The 23,029-nt window shown below is 35.1% G+C and overlaps 1 protein-coding gene across 3 annotated transcripts in view; it reads left to right on the top strand.

Moving 5' to 3' along the window:
- Positions 1 to 23,029, top strand: part of LOC145259112 (paramyosin-like) — a 77,322-nt gene that overhangs the window by 43,997 nt on the left and 10,296 nt on the right. For 2 of the 3 annotated variants that reach the window (XM_080116779.1, XM_080116778.1), the window contains 11 exons: positions 490 to 568; positions 1,299 to 1,544; positions 4,810 to 5,006; positions 6,539 to 6,671; positions 8,565 to 8,781; positions 10,246 to 10,486; positions 12,707 to 12,902; positions 15,124 to 15,252; positions 16,453 to 16,824; positions 17,705 to 17,905; positions 20,712 to 20,900. In XM_080116779.1, the coding sequence (XP_079972905.1) occupies positions 490 to 568; positions 1,299 to 1,544; positions 4,810 to 5,006; positions 6,539 to 6,671; positions 8,565 to 8,781; positions 10,246 to 10,486; positions 12,707 to 12,902; positions 15,124 to 15,252; positions 16,453 to 16,824; positions 17,705 to 17,905; positions 20,712 to 20,873 (2,173 nt within the window). In that variant the 3' untranslated portion in view covers positions 20,874 to 20,900. Of the gene's footprint in view, positions 1 to 489; positions 569 to 1,298; positions 1,545 to 4,809; positions 5,007 to 6,538; positions 6,672 to 8,564; positions 8,782 to 10,245; positions 10,487 to 12,706; positions 12,903 to 15,123; positions 15,253 to 16,452; positions 16,825 to 17,704; positions 17,906 to 20,711; positions 21,563 to 23,029 lie in introns of those variants that run through there. The other variant, XM_080116780.1, reaches the window with a different exon arrangement.

Below are 23,029 nucleotides of genomic sequence, written 5' to 3'. Positions count from 1 at the left end.
TGTTGTTGTTTTTTTGTTTTTTCTAGAGTTCGATTCGGGACAAGTAGAGATAATTACGAATTTTTTTCTGGAAATGGACGTAATCCTTTGTAAAAAAAAAAAAAACTTTGCTGAAATCAAAATTCAATGACTTTTTTCTTAATTGGTGTCGAATCATTATTAATCAAATTCAATGAAAATCTGAAATATACATAACCAAAAACTTCTATATTTTTGTTTTGCTTCGAATTCGAAACAAAATGGCTGCCAACAACGTATGCGTCTAAAGTTTTTTTTTCAAATTCAACCAAACATCATTTTGAACTTTTGAAATTTGAGTATCGTCTGCGTAAAGAGCTATTATTTCAAGGCAAAACCTTCACTTTACTCTTAATGCGGCTACTTGACCCCACTTTCGTATCTGTTCGTTTATATTATTGATCGTTGTGTTCAACTTGAGTTGAATTTATTTTCGCTCATTATTTTTTGTTTGTTTGTTTTTGTTTCCAGAGTTGAAAAAGAAAAATCACAGCTTCTTGTGGAAATTGACGGATTGCAAACAAGCTTAGATGCAATTTCGAAAGCCAAGGTAAGTTATTATTTTTTTAACTCCTTCTAAATTTCAAATTCCACGAAATAATTAATTATTATTTCAAATACAGAAAATGAAAATTCCTTACATTTACTAAAGAACTGAAATGCATTCTGTTAGATTTAGTTTGGTAATTAAATCAAGTCTAAATTAGTACTTTGCCAATTTCGTTTTCTTTTATGCGATTGAAATTGTTAATTTGATAAATATTCGATTAATAGAAAATAAAAATGAGTCATTGGAGAATCATTAGAATTACATTGGCGTAAAAAGTGTATTATAATTTTATTAGTATCGATGTTCATAAATTTTCATAAAGTACATCTCTTATATATATATATATATATATATATATATATATATATATATATACTTTTATTTGTTTTACATAAGCATTTATACGTCGCTACATATTCATAAATATGCTTCGGTCAGCTAGTTACAATTAATTAGAGACCTCTAGGCGATATTGCTAATACAAAATGAAGTCCGTATAAGCAATATATCGTATTTTGTATCAGCAATATCGCCTGAAGAGGTCTCTGGTTACTTGATGGACGATCTTTATTGCTGTATTGTAATATTCGGAAAATCTTTTATCGGATATGTTCAGCTGTTTCTTTATGGATTGGTAATGCACTTTAATGGATCTTTTAATTGCAGTTGATGGATTCTTAATGATTTTTTTATAGATAAATTCTTAATGATTGACTTTTATTATTTTTAGGCTGCTGCTGAAGGCAAATTGGAAGGCTTGGACGGCCAAGTGAGCAGACTGAAGATCACAGTTGATGACTTGACAAAACAACTTACAGATGCCAACCATGCAAAAGCTCGTCTTACCCAGGAGAATTTCGACTATCAGCACCAGGTCCAGGAGCTCGATAGCGCCAACGCCGCTTTGGCAAAGGCTAAGATGACGTTGCAAACTCAAGCAGAAGACTTGAAGCGATCCTTGGATGATGAATCTAGGGTAAGAACATAAATATTTAAAATAATAATTCAAATACTGTTGTGTCTGTATCAATAACAACACGAACGCAGAAAGTAAAGGTAAAACAAATATATTAAGACGAAAATAAAATACATATTTACAAAGGTGCAGTTGGAAGATTGACTGGCAGAGGGCGTGTTAAAGTCTTTCATGGAGAAACCGGCTCATCCGTCTTGCCTATCCGGCGTTCGAACACAACTCTCGGGTCTTGCTGACTTGATACTTTTATCTATATCTTGTTCACCCACGTATGCTAATTAGTGGGCGTCTCCATAACAAATACTTATTAGAACTAATGGGACAATGTGGAAATTCCGCGACGTTTTCGACATCAATCGGTAGAGAATTTAATTCTAATGCTTTTTATATAAATTATATGTTTTACTTTGACATCAGATTATTTACCAGTTACCATTTTTGTTAAACCGACAATTAGTTTTTATGTGTGTGAACGGTGATAATGTACGTATGAACTAGAAATGGCTTAGCGTATTATTATATAGGTACTAGACATATCCGTAATCCGTTGGGTCAAAACCACTAGAACTATTTATTCTACCATGATTTCATTTAAAAATTCGTAAAGTGTGGCATAACGGAGCCATAAAATCTTATATAGTGATTAGTGATGGGACGATTCTTATATTTTTCCCGATTCTGATACAATTACTAATTCCGTACTAAATTCCCGATTCCGATACAATTACCGATCTCGATTACGATTCTTTATAGATATCTAAATAGTTAAAAAATAGAGTTGTTATTTTTCCCCGATTACTGTAAAAACATATGTTAAATTGTGCAGATATTTTCTAAAACGCGAAAATCTATAGATTCTAGTTTTACTGGCATTTTAAAATCAATAAATATTTATTATTTTATCATTATTACCAGCGATGGAAGATTTTGCTTTAAACAAAATCAACTTAAAAAGAAAGTAAAAAATTATCATTTTGGCGTCGGAAACGAGGCACAAATTTTCCGATTCCGATTTCGATTACCCCAAAAATTCCGATTTTTCCGATTCCCGAATCGATTCTGATTAATCGTTCCAATACTAATAGTGATATGAAACAAGAAGGAGAAAGAAGCAACCTTAGTAGAAGTCAATGTCTGCAATGATGCAATGTACGACATGAAAAGAAACTGGAATCTTAGGAAGATTTCCATCATTGCAGTAATTATAGAAGCAACCGGACTCATGAAAAAGAATTTTAAAACTACATGGCAAATATACCCGGAGAACCAAGTGCAAGAGAGATTCAAACAATTGAACTTAAAAGGGCAATAAAATTTGAAGCGATCTCTCGAATCTGGAATATCTTAGTTGATGCATGTTCGGCATCTCGGTTTTGTTAGGGGAGAACTATTGTTTTTCTTATGGTTCTTCCTAATTATGGCCTCGGGCAACGCTGGGTAGCCATGCTAGTCTATTATATAAAGCTAGTTAGATAACATTTGTATACTGTGTACATGTGCGTACGTCATTCTAAAAGTTAAAAACTACTAAACAAAAAACCCACAAAGTTGGTATATTCTTGATCACTGTTGTCAAGGATGGATGATATCTAAAATAAAAAAATAAATATTTATTCTTTTGTGGTCAATTGGGCCAGGTTTCGTCAGGGGTAGAGGGTCGGGTTTTTTTTTTTTTTTTTAGCTATTTCTAACGTTATCTATTCTATGAAGGAGACGTGAATTGTGTATTATTATTTTCAAGACATTAAAACGCGAGATAGGAATGGACTGTGTAGATGTTAATGAGGGATGAAGAAGAAAGATATGGAAAAACAGGGAAGGGTGAAAGATAGAAAGATAAAAGGACGGATTGAGAAAGATTGAGAGATGGGAGTTTTAAATAAAGATGTTAGACATACCTTTTTAAACTCTTATATTTTGTGTTTTTATGATCCCGGACAACGTCGGATAGCCGTGCTATTAGATAAAATAAAAGAGGGGTGGATGATGGACACTTGTAAGGACGAGCCACGAGAGGCCGCCTGTATGCTCCTGCGCATCTCCCTCGCTATAATCCAACGTCATGTCCGCTATGACATCAGTGTGCAATCTATAAATATAAAAGCGAAAATGTATGTATGTTGCCTTCACCACGGCTTACGGGAGCCCTCTCCACCCCAATACACATATACACACACACAAATATACACGGTGCTAGTTGGCCGTTGACCCAGAAAAAGAGTTCATTCGCCCTTTGGTAAGCCGTGGTGAAGGCAACCTTTCTAGGAGAAGCAAATCTCTGATTTAAAAAACCATAAAGCGGAAGACCATTACCCGCATTAAGCTGGTCTGCAGTTTAATTTGTTTCTGGCTATCTTGCTCTTGCTTGTTGCTGGATCTCAACATTTTGAACCGAGAGAGAGACTTAGCTGTCGTACAAAGCTAAGACTCTGTAACATCATGTTTGTATAGATACTCCCTCAGGCATTTGGGCTCATGGATTTTAAATGTCTGAGGGAGTGGCACTCGTCTGACAAGACGTTGCAATCATCATGTATGTATGTATGTATGCATGTATGTATGTGTGTCCGCTTTTTCTGTGTGTCTACAAAGGGCTTTTTTCAGAGAAGTGATCGCTCGCTTCACAACTTTTTAAAACTTTTTATATCACATATACATCGTAATATCTCACAGTTAACAACGAAGCTCGCCTGTCTATTTAATTTGCTCGATTTTGGGAAGATAAATATTCAACATTTGTCGCTCGCCGCATGTGGGTTAGTCTTTTTCCTATAACATCTTGGGGGGGGGGCGTTCAGCAGTAAATGAAATCCCGCAGTCAAACTTGACCTCATTAACTCATTAAAACGGGCACCTGCTAAATCCAAGTAATTAAATAAATTCAAACGTGTTTCTGTTAGCATGTCGCGGTGGGGCAATCGTTAACGTTGCACTTTTTTTTTTCACACTTTAATTTACAACTTTGCCTCAAGGGTTCGGGTTGGATACTCATACTTACTTTTTTAACCCCCCACCCCCGGAGTTTCCACACACACCTACAAACACCCGGGCAACGCCGGGTACCCCTCGCTAGTATCTAAATATTGGTGAAAAAAATGCCTTCGTGTGGAGACAAATTAAATAGGAAGTAATTGCAATGTGTGCTTTAATTAACAGCATTTAACAGAGTGCACACAAATATATAAATGTATAGACGACCCTTGCTGACCGTAATATTGCTACATCTAGTAATGCATTTTATGTTCTCCTATTTTCCGTTTTTCAGCAACGCATTAACTTGTCTGCCCAATTTTCGGCACTCCAAGCTGACTTTGATAATTTGAATGCTCGCTATGAAGAAGAATCCGAGAGTAACACCATCTTGCGTAATCAGTTGAGCAAGATTAACGCCGAATACAGCGCCCTTAAGAGCCGATACGAAAAGGAGATCATGGCTAAGACTGAAGAATTGGAAGATCTTAGGTATGGACATTTTCTTTTACATCATATAAAAATGAACACATTTTAACGCATAGAAACCAATCGTGTGTTTAAATGATTTGTTTTTTTTTTACTAGCTATCTCGATCTGGCGTTGCTCGGGATGCAATGAAGTCACTTTTAACATTTAATTTTTATTGCACATATTTAAACTTAAGGTAGACAACTCCTATTATATTCTTCAATTGAAAATACATTATCCCCCTTGTCGATTTTTATCGTTAAGTGATGTTTAATATTAGCCGTCGTCTGGGTTGAATTAGGTTGTTTTAATATATAATAAATTGTAGCTATGTACATTATTATATATTTATTTTTATTCGTTTATACGTTTTAATCTTTAAGAGAGACAACTCCTATTATATTCTTCAATTAAAATAAGTTATCCCTTTTGCTCATTCTTAGTGTAAGGTAATTATTTAAAATGTTTCATATTAGCATATTGGGATTGACTAAGTAAAAATTTTAAATAAAATGTAGTTAAGTATATTATATTTAGATTTTTTGGACTACTGTTTTCATCTTGAGTGATATTAGCACAAAGTTTTGGTCAATGTAACTTCCGACCTTCTTCGGGTGTAACTTGTCGCACTCTGGAATCTTTCTGTCAAACTTCGCAAGGACCCGTAGCATAGTAGATAGAATAGATAGAATATTTGATGAAATTCAGTTGTAAAAGTTACTTTCCTGGGGATTGAAGGTTCAATCCTCGGTGCGGGCAACCCAAAAATACAATTGTGGATTATTTAGGACTTCTTCTGTTCGAAATTCTGTGCAGATTCCCGAGTTTAACAGAAAGATTCCAGAGTTCGACAAATTACATCGACTGAAGTGTTGTGCAAATAACACTCAAGATGAGAACAGTAGACCGAAGAATCCAAATAATACGGACATTTTCTTGTCAGATTAAATTCTATGTAAGCCTGACTTTGAAAATCCGACAAGATAACTTTATCGTTTAGAATATGCAAATTTCTTATTTTAATTAATATTTTCACTTCAGCTGTAAAAATACATACAGATAAACTCACTGTAGACTACAATATGGTCGTTTCAAATTCAATGACAATAGGTGTTATGCTGCACTTTAATTTCTTGTTCTCTCTCAGTGGAGGAGCAATCCTTCATGACTGAGACAATTTTTATTTTTGTTCCATTTTCACCACGTTAAAAAACGACCCCGGTGTCTAACTCTGTCCCCTGGGGAGGCATTGTAAATAGGGAAAACGGATTTCTCTCATATGCCGAACGCATGTGTAACCAAACTTAGTTCGGTCCATTAATCATCCTCGTTTTTCTAGTGAGATTATTCATCTTTTAAGTAGCTATCATTTCATCTCGAGTGGTTTTTGGCCTTGATTAATAATGGCCCTTCGGTAAAATAATTACTTTCATCTATTCCCCAGTCGAGAACAAATCCGGCCAACTTTTACGTAAACCTCTATACATAAATTATTCAGTGTAAAGTACGTAATTGCGTTTCTGATTTTTATTTTGTTTCGTTTTGATTCACAGACGGAGAATGAACGCCAGGGTTGCTGAACTTGAGGATCAACTTGACCAAGCACGAGTCCGTGTGAACAATCTTGAAAAGACTAAGATCAAGCTCACCACCGAGATCAAGGAATTGACAATAGAGATCGAAAATGTACGTTAAACACTTCAATCGTTTACATTTGACCAAATCATACTCCGTAAAGTCGCCTATAATTTCTACACATTATTCATTTTCAAATTAAAACTAAGAACTTCAAATTAAATTAACTGAATTTCGAATTAAAAGCACGAACTTCAAATTACATTAATTGAATTGTCAATTTAAATTAATTGAATTTTCAATAAAAAATTAATTGAATTCCTATTAAAAGAAAGGCTAAAATTGAAATGATATTTTTCCGAGAGTAAAACAATTACTGAAAACCATATTCAAAAATTACGATCGCTGAAGCAAAAAGAACTTCTGTATAATTAATAGGGCTGTGAAAACAGAATATTCTTTTCATTTTTTTTAACTCTCAATTATATATCCGACGGCATAATCGCGTTGACATACCGGTTCTCGTCAGATCACCGAAGTTAAGCAACGTTGAGCCTCGTTAGTTCCAGATGGATGACCATTTGGACATTCTAGGCGCTGTATGTGCTCTCCGCTTATCTCGGCATTTGTTTCCAGTCGTCCTGTACATACACTTCACTTGCCACTGGTATTTAACAATGTCGACTCAGGAGAGGTGTGGTTGGAGATTGCGCACCTCCTACCACTAAAATTTCACGAGTAGGCACTCCTTCGTGGGTATCCATAGTCTGTCAAAGACTGAAGGAGTCCCTATATATCCGGCACAGTAAGAAACAGTCAATCAACCGAGAACCACATGAGTGTATATAAAAACATATAATATATTAAAGGATATATACTCAAGAGTTAAAACAATGAAAAGAATATGCTGTTGTCACAGCTCTAATAAATTAAGCAGTAGTTAGATAGGAAAAGCATTTCAGTAGTCACGTGAGCAGACGAATATGGCATTAATAAAGGCACGTTTTCCTCCATACATAGTGGAGAGGGGAGTAAATGGCGCATTATCATTTGTCGAGTCTTTTGTATTTTAACGTGTCAATTCTTAGGAAGATGTACATCGCTCTAGTAATTATAGATGCAACCACATGCATGGAAAAGAATTTAAAAAATTATTGAGCAAATTGAACCGAGTGCAAGAGATGTAACGTTGTAGTCACATGTTAACACGGACTCGACGCAAAGGAACAAAGGAAAGAAATTTTATTGTGCTTCTTTTTTTTTTCATTTTTTTTTTTTTTTAAATAAAGATAGGTCTTGTGAAATAAAGACCTGCCTTATGGCAGATAAAGAGAAATATAGACAATTGCACTTAAAGGAACCGTTAGAATCTTAAAAAGATCTTTCGGTTGGAATTATGTAGCTGGTGAATTTATGGTATGCAATAGAATGCCCCATCCTCAGCTGGAACAAAAAAACAAACAAGGCACTTTGAAGTAGAGGCCTACTATCAGGGACATAAGTTGCAGGGGCATTATGAAGGGGGATGCGCAGCAAGATTTACATCGAGATTGTAGTTCGTCAAAGCATTCACCATTAACATACTTGTAGAACAGGCAGAGGGGTGCAATATTTCATCGATGGGACAGAGGCTGAAGCTTTGATCGATAGTTCAGAACCTATCAGGTTGGCGACTCTCTTTTAAACCCTGTCCAGGGGTGAAAGACTAGTAGCAGATGCACCAGCCCAAATGTGACAATAATACTCCATACATGAGCGAATGGTGGCTTTATAGAGGTACATGATCAAGACATCGTTTTTAAGGGTACGTTTTTCTCAATATATAGCGGAGAGGCGGTTAAATGGCGCATTTTCATTGGTCGAGCTCTTGTATTAAAAATCAATATTTTTTGATCTGCCAAATTATAATTTTTACCACGATATAAAAATAGTGCAAAGATGGCGCCCCGAAATGAGCCATTGTGTATTCTATTGATGAACGAGTGTATCTGTTTTTGCTTACAGATTCAAATCATTGTCCAAGATCTTACCAAACGAAACCGTCAACTTGAGAATGACAATGCCTCCTTGTTGAAACGTGTTGATGAGTTGACCATTGAGAACGGAAATCTCCATTCTGCCAACAAAGCCCTCGAAGCCGACAATCATCGTTTGAAGGTTGCCAATGCTGAACTCGGCGAGAGAGTGGATAACCTCACCAGGGAAAACAAACAACTCACAGGTGAGTATCACGAGTTTGAAAACCGGCGTTGATTCAACTGTTATTGCTTGCCGTGTCAGTGCTAAGAAATCGTGGAACTGACTCATACCTATATTTTTTTCGTGGAAATCGTTCTAGACTAGGCATGAAGCAACTTGATGTAAGGATTTTTTTAATTGCTATTTTATGGTAAAAAAAAAATGCCAACCATGAGTGTTAGATGGAATAGATTTTGACCCAGAAAACAGCAATTCTTCTTCCTTTGTTAGAGACATTGCTCGTGGGATACGAGGATAAAACAATACGTAAGAAACATGCATAACGTACAACATAAGAAAAGCGAAGGTCAGGCCTAAGTGCAAGGGTGCCCGCCTTCTCGCTCTCTCTCTCTCTCTCTCTCTCTCTCTCTCTCTCTCTCTCTCTTTCTCTCTCTTTTTATCTCTCTCTTTCTCACTCTCTCTTTCTCTCTTTCACTTCTCTCTCTCTCTCTCTCTTTCTCTCTCTCTTTCTCTCTTTCTCTCTCTCTTTCTCTCTCTCTCTTTCTCTCTCTCTTTTTCTCTCTCTTTTTCTCTCTCTCTCTTTCTCTCTTTCACTCTCTCTTTCTCTCTTTCACTCTCTCTTTCTCTCTCTCTTTCTCTCTCTCTCTCTCTCTAATGTTTCTATATCTCTGTCTCTCCCATACTCCCATCACGTGATCTATGAGAATACGTATTAGAACAAAGCAGTTCCAACAATATTAATAGAGCTAGCTATAGTATAGACTTGGATCCTTGTTTTCCTCTTAGGCGAAATGGGGGGGGCACCTTTTTTTCCTTGGCCTGGTCTTCAATTCATATCTAAAACAAAAGACCTACATCAAGGCCGCTGGAAAAATGGTTGGCTCATTATACTGCTCCAGACGGCACCTGACCCTTCGTGCAATTTTTTACCTATACAACATTCTAAGATAGAGTACTGCTGCCACATCTTTGGGCGCGCAGCTCAGAGCACTCTTTATTTTTTTTTTTTTAGACGGAATTTAAAATCGATTTCTAATAGTCTACTGAGAGGATGACCTTTTCTCTTCCGTAAAACCCCTTTTCTCACAGAAAAGATGTTGCTAGTCTCTCTCTGCTCGGTCATTATGTCCACGGAAGATGCTGAATTGAGCTACAATATCTAAGACATCCACAGCAAGAACCACAACAACAAAAACAACGTTCTTATTTATTTGCCTTTCTAGCGTCATGGGGAACATGTTACTACAGTACTGCTTCATTGCAGATTACAATACGAATAGTCCCTACAACTAATTAAGGCTTGGTCAATGTAATTAATTCCTCTGAATCGTTTTATAAAGTTCTTCATCTCTTAATTGACAACCATTCCATCTTATTAAGCCTGATCCTTGAGTTGCATTTGCCTCGATAGGTGATGATATTTTTGTTAGACGGGAGACACTGTACGCTTTCTGATTTGCGTTTTGGTTTCATCTTTCTTTTTTAGACAACCTCCGTGAGACTACCCTTTCCTTGAAGGATGCTAACCGTCAAGTAGCCGAATTGCAGGCCCTCCGTGCCCAACTTGAGGCCGAACGTGACTCTTTGGCCAGTGCCCTCCGTGACACAGAAGAGAGCTTGCGCGATGCTGAGAACAAACTTCATGCTGCCACCACTGCTCTTAACCAACTCAGAACTGAGATGGAGAACAGACTCCGTGAAAAAGATGAAGAAATCGAAAGCATCAGGTAACTATCGTTTAAGAATTGGCAGATTTAAATTCCGTTTGTATTATTGGAAACCCAGTCTAAATTATAGAATCAAATTGATATCTATTGTAAATGATCCACACATGGATTCTTGTATGCGAGTCAAATTCTCTCTCTCTCTCTCTCTCTCTCTCTCTCTCTCTATATATATATATATATATATATATATATATATATATATATATATATATATATAAGCTCTACTTCCTATTTGGTTTTATCGAGCTTTTATATCTGACTGAGATAATTTTATAAATATTAATTCTTTAATATTTATAATTTACTTTAATTTTACCATCTTGGATCATTTTGGTAAATTCAATTGTAACTTTCATTTTATATATATATATATATATATATATATATATATATATATATATATATATATATATATATATATATATATATATATATATATACACACATATATATATATATATATATATATATATATATATATGCGTATGCGTAAAGGAACACTTTAAAACGACTTCGTCTGCAATGTTCCAATTTTTTTAATTTTACCCTTTAGTAGCTATTTTTAACGGTTAAAAATGGAATCGAATTTGTTCCACAGGACGGAATCCCCTATATATCAAGTCTCAAGTCTATGGACTAAACATTGACAGGGTCGTTTTACAGAGACCATTCCACACACACACACACACACACACACACACACAGAAGCGCGCATACAAGTCATTATATATATATATATAAGTGTGTGTGTATATGTGTATATATCTATGTATATACATATGTGTGTACATATATGTATATATATATTTGTGTATGTATATGTATATATGTGTGTGTGTGTGTGTGTGTGTGTGTGTGTGTGTGTGTGTGTGTGTGTGTGTGTGTGTGTGTGTGTGTGTGTGTGTGTGTGTGTGTGTGTGTGTGTTAGAAAGAAAAACCACTGCTAGACGACTCTCCGCTGATTATCCTCGCCACCCTGGTCGAGGTGAAATAAATTATGAAGAGAAATGGCTAACTAGTTTTGTTGAATATCTTCTTTCTGAGTTTTATTCTTGCCCTCTAACACACTGAGCTCTCCTTCTCAAAATTTCCTATTGAGTTACGGACTCAACAATATCCATATCTACCTATCTATATATCTCTCTCCATATATATATATATTTCGCCCTCATTTGGGCTCATCAGTTAGACACAATCTCTCACATTCTGAATGTATATATATATATATATATATATATATATATATATGCATGTATATTACCGCCTAAATCTGAGCTTGCTGTTGTTAAGCAAGTCTCACTTCTGAATAGAACTCACAAAGATTGTGCCTTAAGGTTGCATTTTTTGTATGGAATTCAACTCGTTGGTCGCAGCCATCCGTTCACAAAAGGCTCATCGGTTGCATGCGAAGGCGGGAAGGTTTCGACTAGAACGCACAAAGAACGTTTTCACTTTCGCTCCAATGTGCTTCTACAGCTGACATGTCTTTGCTTACTACCTACATAAGCAGAGACGACCTGCAGACGACGAATACTGGCGCCGGTTTTCTACCATGGCTCTTTTAGCTTGAGCAGCTTGTGGGTAATTGTAAATGGGTCGCCATCATAGCATGTATTAAATTCATCAAAAGGGTGTTGTACAAGTCATTTCAATAAGCTGTGTGCATGTTTGCTTAATTATTATGATTTGCCAGTGTGTGAATTTATGTGTGTGTGAGTTCGATGGGAACAAGAAACGGGCGTCTCTTTTTGCTGTCGGGTTGTTAGCTTCACTAGAATCGTTTAGTTCACACGAGCTCGCGAATTGAATTGTTTCAAACGAGCAAGCAAATTCTAGACGGCAGAGTTCTTACACGACCATGTTGTCAACACGGCAAAGAGGGGTTATGATTCATGTTGCTGGCTGTGATTTTTGGTATGAGTGTTTCTTTGTTCTTTTGACCTTAAACTATATCCAGTGGTGAGGCCCCAGCTTGCGGGCTTTGGGGAGTGTGGATCCACCCTTTAATTACCATTGCTCCCAGGTCCACTCTGACCCGGAGTGGTAGTACCTGTTAGGGTCCTAACTATGGGTTAAATAGAAACTGATTTGAAAACAACAAATATATTCTATTAAAAATTTTTCTTCAAAATCTTTGGATTCGGCATTAAATAACCCGAAAAGGGTTGATATGCCGTAAAACAAAAACAACCAACCAACCTTTGTTCTTTGTTCTTTCAGGAAGAGCAGCGCCCGTGCCATCGAGGAATTGCAGCGCACCCTTATTGAAGTTGAAACTAGATACAAAAGTGAGATCAGCAGGCTCAAGAAGAAATACGAGACAGACATTAGGGAACTCGAGAGCGCCCTTGATACTGCTAACCGACAGAATGCTGAACACATCAAGGTTATCAAATCTCTACACATCAAAATCAAAGTGAGTAGTAGTTTTTTTTATGACCGATTTTTTCTTTTGTTTTTGTTTTTGCTTCGTATTATTTCGGTTCTTCAGATCATTGTTCTAACCATCCAGCGCGTCCGCAGCCGAGATTGAACTCACTACACGAGTTTGTAGTGTAAGTAAAATCTTGTCAGTAGCTGAATACTTAATGCTTCACCAGAGATATCAAGGGTATTTTTTATCGTGACACCATCACTAAATGGTGTCCACGAGAGAAAGATAGACCGCGCCAGTTTCTCAACCTGGTATTTTTACCTCGCGGTACATACAGCGCCTCGCCTTCCCAAATGGTCACTCATCTGGAACTGGCCAGGCTACAACGTTGCTTAACTTCAGTGATCTGGCAAGAACCGATGTTTCAACGTAGTTGTGCCGATTGTTCTAACATTAAGCGTTATTTGCACAACGTTTTGGTCGATGTAACATCTGACCTTCTTTAGGTGTATCTTGTCGAACTCGACAATCTTTCTGTCAAGTTCGGCAATATGCACGGAATTTCGAACGGAACATTTTATTTATTCCACAGGGGGGAGGATAGCATACTCTCGTTCTGCCGGTCATGACTGGGTAGAAGTCCTAAGTAATTAGCAATTGTATTTTTCGGGTCGCTTGTACTGAGAATTGAACCTCCAACCTCCGGAAGTGTAACTTTTACAACTGAATTTCACCAAGTACTCTATTCACTGTGCCATGGGTCCTTGAAGAATGTCGGGGGTTACATCGGCCGAAACATTGTGCAAATAGCACTCAAGATGAGAACAGTAGTCCAAAGAATCCAAATAATACGAATAATTAATCCTCATCTAAAACTTCAGAACCATAATTGGCTTTGCTTGCTTTTTACCATCTGATTATATCTTATCAAGACCAGCGATCACTCGATTTTAATGACACGGGAATGAATATCAACATCTGTTTAGATTTCAATTTTTATTTTCACATTATTTAAATATTTGCACATTATTTAAATAGTTTCACATTATTTAAATATTTTCACATTATTTAAATATTTTCACATTATTTAAATATTCAGAAGAAGAAATACAATTTTAATTGTAAGGAAGACAATCTTTTTTATCCCCTTTGTTGTTTTTCTATTTTTTCGATCGAAATTGAATAGTTTTTTTTTCTACTTGTTTAGGCAAGACTGCCTAACATTTCTTAAAAAAAAAAAAAAAAAAACTGTAGTGAAGCACGTTATTATAGTTCCAGTGACATTATACAACGATAAGATATGAAAATTGGCTAGTCAGAATCAAATATTTGTAAGTCAGCTCAAATTTTATTTAGGTTCAACTATTACAATATGACAAGAATAATTAATATGTTAAATAAACATTGCTCCTTTCTTAAAATTATAATAGATGAACAGACGGCTTACTTCTGTTCATCATATCTTAGGAATCCAAAGATTCTATTGTTGGCATTGATTTCCCAGATAATTTTCTCGTCAGAATTCATTCTAGAAAGAACTTAGTACTTAATGGAGGGATCACGTGGAAGTTGCCAACATCCTAAGCGAAGTTGATTCTTGTGGAACGAAATAGATTCGAACATGGAACACACCCAGGCCGTCAGTTCGTGTCGTTAGCCACTAGAACACAGTCACCTCCCTCACTTTTTTTGAGAAAGGTTGAACTCACAAAATATCGCACAGTTATCTATTATGGTCAGGCACGTTAGTGGGGGAGTCGGCTATATTTATAGACTAATTATATATATTATTGTGAGATCATTTCAATGTTGAATTTACTTAATGTTAATTCAACTATTATTCTCATCTTGGTTTTTGTTTTCCTAACATCTTTTCGACCATGCTAATGGATTTTTAATGTCGTTTAACAAATTTTTTATGCCATTTTAAAAGGTGTTTTAATTTCTGTTTATAGTTTATTAATATCTTTTAATAGATTTTTATGCCTTTGGGTGAATCTTTAAATTTCTTTGTACAAATTTTTAATATCGTTTGGCGGATTTCTAATGTCTTTTGGTGGATTTTTAATATGGTCTGACAGATTTTTAAACATCTTTTGACAGATTTTTAATATCGTTTAATTGATTTTTAATATCGTTTGACAATTTTTTAATATCATTTTACGGATCTTTAATGTATTTTGACTGATTTGATAGATGTATAAAAAGATTCATCGAATTAATTTTTATAAGTTTAATCAAATTTTTGTTTGTTTTGTTTTAGGAATATGAAACCAGTCTTGAAGAGGAACGTCGCATTTCTGAAGATCTTCGCGGACAACTTAGCATTTCAGAGAGGAAACGTATTGCCGTCACAACTGAACTTGAGGATTGCCGCACGCTTTTGGAAACCGTGAGTAATTATTATTATTATTATTATTATTATTATTATTATTATTATTATTATTATTACAAAAACATTAATAAATAACAAAGTCCGTTGCTCTTCATGGTGGTCTAAAGCAGACACCAGTATTGTCCGATCCAGATACCACATCTAACCCGTTGTCTTTCGCTGACGTTTCACTTGTGGAAACATAGAATCATTTTCCAATAAACATTGACAGCAATTCAACCTTGGCTATGCGTAAAGTAAAGTATATGTTCTGGTGTTGCGCTTAGTCTTTTCTGGCCTTAGTTGTTTTCGTTCTGAACTAGGGTGCCCTTTTAGGGAGCTGTATTTTCCCCACATTAGAAACCTACCTTATCTTTAACTCTGCTCTTCCGAGCAGGCAACTAAATAAATAAATAAATGAACCGTAGTCAAAGGCGACCAGAAGGCTCCCTTTTCTGTTAGTTACTACACCAAGATGCAGGAGAGTGAGCCATTCTTTCCTTTAGATTACTCCGCTTACCCTTGATCATCACCTTAAAATCCCGAGTGTTTAGTAAAGACGCAACAAGTACCATGTTTTTAATATTTGGTGTGAGGATGAAACTCCAGTCTCCTGGTCCATTAGCGGACACTTCAACCATTATGTCAAACGATCCGGTAAAAAAAGAAGCATTAAATTTAACCCTATAAATGCTATTGGGCTGGATTTAATACTTTTTTGTGTGCAGATATCGGAATGTTAATTTTTATAAACAGCACAAACAAGTGAAAACTTTTAAAACTGTTTTTGCCTATATTTATCGACTAAACCTTAGGCGGGTCGAATCAGCTTCATCAGGATGAGGAAGCGTCTAGGGAATATCAAATTCACAAACGGTTCCTAATTGCATGTATATCCCGGTTAGAGGAGATGATGGCGTTATCATTTTGCAGTTCTTGCAAGAAGGTGTCGAGATCATCCTGCATACAGCGCTTGGTATTCATAAATGGTCACCCATCTGGTACTGGCCAGGCTCAGCGTTGCTTAACTTCGGTGATATAACAAGAACCGGTGTGTAAATGTGATTATGTCGTATATTGACTAGTGATGCTATGATTCCATTTTTAATATTTACAATGTTACAATATTAAATCTAGTTTAGAATTATTTTTATAATTCGCATAAACTGTTTTAAAAGAAAACAATGCTCATAATTGTCTTCGATTCTTTTACTGTAGGCTGAACGTGCCCGCAAGAATGCCGAGAACGAACTCCATGAGACGACCGCCCGCCTGAGTGAATGCCAGATCTTCCTCACCTCCGTCACCAATGACAAGAGACGGTTGGAACTTGACATCCAAGGAATGCAGAGTGATCTTGATGACGCCATCAACAACATGCGCGGTGCCAACGATCGCGCTGACAGACTTGCTGTTGAGGTCAACCGACTTTCCGATGAACTCAAACAAGAGTCTGAGAACTACAAGAACGCAGAAAGCTTGCGCAAACAGCTTGAGATTGAAATCAGGGAAATCACTATTCGTTTGGAGGAAGCCGAAGCTTATGCCCAGAGGGAAGGAAAACGCATGGTTGCCAAATTGCAAGCGCGGGTAAGAACAGACTTTTATATTTTCTTGAATAAATAAAGCTGTTTAAGTGATTCAATATTTCACTTCTTTTATACGACTCTTTAGCATCAACCTTTAGTAGCTGCCTTCTCTGCGCAACTCTTAAAACAAATAACAGGCAAAAACATTATATGGAATAAGAATCATCTAGTCCGTAAGAATTATCATTGAAATTTGAATAATATGCTCTCGAAACACTTATCGATGCATATACTAAAAAAAATAATAATAAAAGATTGCTGAGACGGTGTTATTCATTTCTATAAATAATATTTCGGAGTAAAACACTTTTTTTTTTTCAATTTTAGATAAAGTGGCTTTTGTAACTTTTTTTCTTCATAACCATTGTTTTTGTGTATTCGGTTAGAATTCCGTATTGCCAGAACTGGACTCTATCAGTCGCACGAAACCATCCGAAGAAGCACGCAGCGAAAAGAAAATATTCTATATAATTTATTTTTCTTTTGCTACGCTCTTCGAATTATCCCTCTACTTTTTATGTGATTAATTTAAAATTTAAAATAGTGAACCAGTTTCGCATATAAATTTAACATAAAAATGTATTATTTATTTGTAAATTTATTTTTGTTTATTTATTTATTTATTTATTTATTTATTTATTTATTGGGATATATGGTTACTTTTGAGGCTATTAGATTTTATGATCTTGCAAGTCGAACTTTAAATTCTAAAATAATTGTTATTCCGACAAATTCTTAAGGGAGTTTACATGTAATCGACTTAAATTAATATCTGGGAAATCTAAGAGTGTTAATCTACAAATTTACTAAAAAAATAGTTATGAAAAGAATGTAAACGTGATTTATTTTATTCATTAATTTGTTTGTTTGTTTGTTTTTAGGTAAGAGATTTGGAAGCAGAGCTTGAAGGCGAGACTCGCCGAACAAGGGAGGCAATCGCTTTTAGCCGCAAGAGCGAACGCACATTGAAGGAACTCACCTCTGTCGTTGAAGATGAACGTCGCATCATGAGCGAACTTACCAGCGCCAATGAGCAGATGTTCTTGAAAATGAAAACCTACAAACGACAGATCGAGGAAGCCGTGAGTTTTTTGTTACTATTATTATTATTATTATTATTATTATTATTATTATGTTTGACGTTCATCTTCGTCACCAACTGTTATGTTTGCAGATTGAACCAAATAACGTATAAGGAAATACAAATGAAGACTCAACAAACAAATGTAGATCAATAAGAAGTGTATTAGAAAAATTATATTTACAGTATATTTACATAATGGTTGTCAGGTAAGAGAGTCTTGGCTGGAAAACATATCTGCTCTCTGCTCGGCCTTCGGTGGCTTCTGGTTAACACACACTCAGACTAACTGAGTCTTGCTATTTATGTGTAATATTATCCACATATGTAAATGAGTGGGTGCCACCACAACAATTATTATTATTATTATTATTATTATTATTATTATTATTATTATTATTATTATTATTATTATTATTATGGAAAATGGTTTGAGGAGGTGCCTGATAAAGTGAGAACAAGTGAGGATGGCAAGGTAGAGATATAATGGGACAAAAGTGTCATAACGACCAAGCAATTGGAACATAATCGTCCGGATTTGGTCGTCATTGACAAGGTCTCGAAAAACTGGCAGATGGTAGACTTTTCAGTACTCTGGGACAGGAATGTGAGAGAGAAGGAGAATGAGAAGTGGAGCAATTATGCTCCATTGGCCTTGGAGATAAGGCGAATACACGGGATTAAAACACAAATAATCCCGGTCGTAGTTGGTACACTAGGAGTAGTATCAAGTCGTCTGGAAGGAAAATTGAAAAAAACTACAAATCTCCGATGTTTTAGGCGGCCTTCAAACCTTTGCAATTATAGGTACCACCAACATCATTAGGAAAACCCTTAATCTTTGAAGCTCCTGGTTTGAAGTCGGGATTAAGGGAAATCCTCTGGAAATGAATCCCATCCCTTTCCAGAGAGACGTTGATAAACGAAATCAGAATTATTATTATTATTATTATTATTATTATTATTATTATTATTATTATTATTATTATTATTATTATTATTAACGGAGCAACAGATGGAACATTATAACGGTTTAAAAGAGGGATCGAGAAATATTATTCCCAATAATTCGTTTGTGGATTTTTCCAGGAACCAGAATAATTTCCGATTCCTGGACAGCTTATGATGAATTTGAAAACTTGAAGAATGGCATTTATTAGAATGCCACAGTTGTCCATATATGGTCAATGCAGTGTCTGGTTGGTGCAGATCACAATATGAACAAGTTAGTGATTGCCAGCCAGTGTTTGGTCGGTACAGATTACAATACTTATATGTTAATTATCGCCCGTCCGTGTTTGGTCGGTGAAAACTACAATATTAATAAGTTAGTTATCGCCAGCCAATTCAATTTTATTCGATTTCAAAAAGAGAGCTACCACACTGTCACCTGCTCATAACGCTACGAGATCAGGATAAGATCAGAACAGTTGAACAAATTGATGCAATTGTGTCAACAGAGATATCAGGACCTGAAGCTGCAGAGCTTTGTGATTTAGTTATGGTTTTAATGGTACTTGGTGCAACCTCATTGTAATTGTTTGATTGTGTGAAAAGTTTCTTACTGATGTGTATTTTAAACATTTTCAATTACCGTGGAATTTCCATGGGTTCTGCTAGTTATTAATATTAATGGAGAAGCAAGGAAATAGGGACAAAACGATATATTATATAATAAACTAGGAGGATACCCGTCCAAGAATGGGTAAAGTAAAATTTACCATTACGGAACAATTTAGCACCATTTTTCCGTCTCATTACGAAAGATTAAAATCAAAATTCACAATAGTCTCTTACGTCTCAGTGGTAATATATGTTGCTTGGGTGAAAAAATTAAATAATATTTGTATCCTGAAGAGGGCGCGATGACGTCGAAAAGGTTGGCTATAAACAAAGTAATATTTGTTTATATATATATATATATATATATATATATATATATATATATATATATATATGTATATATATATATGTGTGTGTGTGTGTATATATATGTATGTATATATATGTATGTATATATGTATGTGTGTATATATATATATATATGTATATATACTGAAATATATATTGAAATGCAAGTTTAGTAAGCTACTTCAATGCAGATTTAAAAAAAGATTACAGATTTGATATTCTTAGTAATGATTCTAAAATACGTTTGTTATTATTTGAATTTAACATTTTGTTACTAGCATTCAACAAATTAGTTTATCCAACGTTTTTAGGGCGTATTGTTATTATTCTTATATTTTTATAGTTTCTTTATTATTTTTCTCTTTTTTTCTTTTTTTTTTTTTCACCTCTCCATAGTATAAATACGTAAGATCTAATAATATTGTTAGCTCAGTATGAATTCAAAATGGCGTTAAGAATGGGCTAATTCCACTCGTATCTACGAACTCAACTTCTTTCTTTCCTCTGCATATCAGTATATCTTCAATGTTTTATAACAAGTGGATTTTTGCTGTTTTTACTGAATTTAAGATTTTTATATCTTTTTAGACCTTTCCAATTCGTTTTAAAATTAATTTTGCTTTTTGAACCAAGGAAGAAAAAAACTGTACAATTTCTTCTTTGAAGTCTCTGATGATTTTTTTGGTTTATGACATTCAATGAAACACGTGTAAGACACAGTAATTTAAACAATATGAATGTGAAAATTATCTAGTTTGGCGATAGTAAATCATTGTAGTTTGTATTTGTCCTGAAAAGGAGAGTTTGCGGTTGTTAATAGTATATTCGCCATACCTAACCTTAATAACAACGTTTGGCGTATAATATGTTTTTGTCTTTCTTTTTATTTTTTGCAGGAAGAGGTTGCTACAATCACGATGAACAAATACCGCAAGGCCCAGCAGCTTATTGAAGAAGCTGAACACAGGGCTGATATGGCTGAAAAAAATCTTTCATCAATGCGCAGGTCTCGCTCCATGTCTGTAACCCGAGAGATTACCAAAGTGGTCAAAATCTAAACCTCCCCACGGAAGGAGCTGCCGCCGGTGAGCAAGAGCTTCACTAGCCTATAACGATATTTTTGCACCCTCATCGTTAAGAACACGCAAGAACACATTAGGCTTTAAAAACACGTCCATAACAAAGAGAAAGCATTGACGATAATGGCGATTATATGAATGTAATTGTTTATCATATCTAACAAGCATAAACCAGCGATGACAAATTTTATCTTGTCATCAGCCCAATGTTTCTTCTAATTAACTTGTTTATAATCAAATTTGAATATTTTAATATCGATCGAAGGTACTCGAGTTCTTTTTAAACCTGCGTCGGCAAATATTTCGCAAGCATATACAGCATTTCCCCAAAAAGCACAGAAAAAAAAAAACTTTTTTTTTTTTTAAATTCACGAACGAAAAAAATTAAATAAAAAAGCAAAATCTTTTTTTAAAAAAAATCTAAAAAAAAAAATTAATTTATGTTTTCACTGCTTTTTCGTACGTAACTAAATTTGTTGCACGACATTTCGGATAATTTTAAAATCTTTTCTTAAAATAAGAACAAAAAAAAAAAATAATTCGTTGACCGAAAGAAAGAAGAAAAAGTAAAACGTTAAACTCAAGAAATCAAAAGTCACTTTTTTTTTTCACAAAGACACTGACACTTTAGCAACTTTTCTCTGATAAAATATCTTCTCTTTATTTAACTCCTGCCTTTGACTTGTTTATTTGTTGATTTCGTTTTTCTTTGTTTCATTTTTTTTTTCCTGTTTATCATTTCTCTTTTTTTAATTAACCCACGTTTCGTTTTTTTTCTGTTTGGTTTCTCCGGGCAGTTTTTTGTGCCGTCTTCTTTCTTTTTGTTTTTCTGACTGCCGGGCGCATTTCCAAAATCTCGCATCTCGCTCAATTATAGCAAGAATTTTATTGCTAAACAGTTTAGTGTATTTTAATGCAGCCATTAAAGGTCTTTGGGAATCGATAATTTTAAATAATAATCTATTTCAATATCTAATGAAAATTTACTTCCAGTCAACTCGGGAACTGTACTATTCTAGGATATTTTCTTTTACAAAGATCTCTCTCTCTCTCTCTCTCTCTCTATATATATATATATATATATATATATATATATATATATATATATATATATATATGATGATTGCGACGTCTTGTCAGACGAGTGCCACTCTCTCAGTCACTGAAAGTCCATGTGCCTGAAGATGATTTTTCAGTCCTACCAGCGACTTGCACACTCTCAAGCAGACATGACAGTGAAGACGGTCATTGGTATGGTTGAAACCAACGGCAGCGGAACCTGAATTATCGTGTGCTTTTGCGTGATTAAAGGGACCTGCCTAGAACAACAGAGCCCGGTCACACAATGATAGGGCGGCAAAGTTTGACGTTTCCTACACGCTCTCTTGAACTTCACTCGGTCTATCTTGGCTGCTTCAAAGTGTTCTGCGTCTCTGTATATTAGTGCACACCACTGCTTGCGATCATACGCTAGGGACTCCCAACTGTCAACAAGAACATAAAAGCTCACCACTCTCCTTGATGCTATTAAGAAATTTTTTTTTTGGGGGGGGGGCTTGTGCTGGGGTCTTTTGCCAAGGAGTTCACCATAAAACAATTGTTTTCAGAGTCGATAGTCATCAAGCCGAACAAGATGACCTGCCCAACTCATCTGGTTCTTAACAATAATGGTAGCAATACTGATTGTTTTGGGCCTTTTTAAGGCATATGTATCAGGGACAAAACTATCTCACTTTAAGCCAACAATATGTCTAATGCATATATGTGTGTGTGTGTGTGTGTGTGTGTGCGTGTGCGTGTGGGTGGGTGTGTGTGTACATATATATAAGGTCCCTTTAATTAATAGTATATATATATATATATATATATGTATATATATTTGAGAAAATTAGACTTAAAGTCTAAAGAGCAGAGTTTGTTTTAATGTACTAGTAAATGTATTAATACTTTTAAAAGAAAACAGTACCCATTGTACTGTAGATATATAATAAGCTCAATAGGTATAGATATCCTAGAGCTATATTAATACTGAGTAAAACGATTGAATCTTTTTTTATATATATATATAACCTATACTCATTGAAATTTAGTTCAAAATCAAAAGCTTGCCATCTTGCATTATCCTATGAGTCTCT

Source organism: Euprymna scolopes, chromosome 34, assembly GCF_053919585.1.
Source record: "Euprymna scolopes isolate OS-2025 chromosome 34, ASM5391958v1, whole genome shotgun sequence".
Lineage (NCBI taxonomy): Eukaryota > Metazoa > Mollusca > Cephalopoda > Sepiida > Sepiolidae > Euprymna > Euprymna scolopes.
The sequence above is the reverse complement of the archived record's forward strand: the minus strand, read 5'-3'. Positions and strand labels throughout refer to the sequence as shown.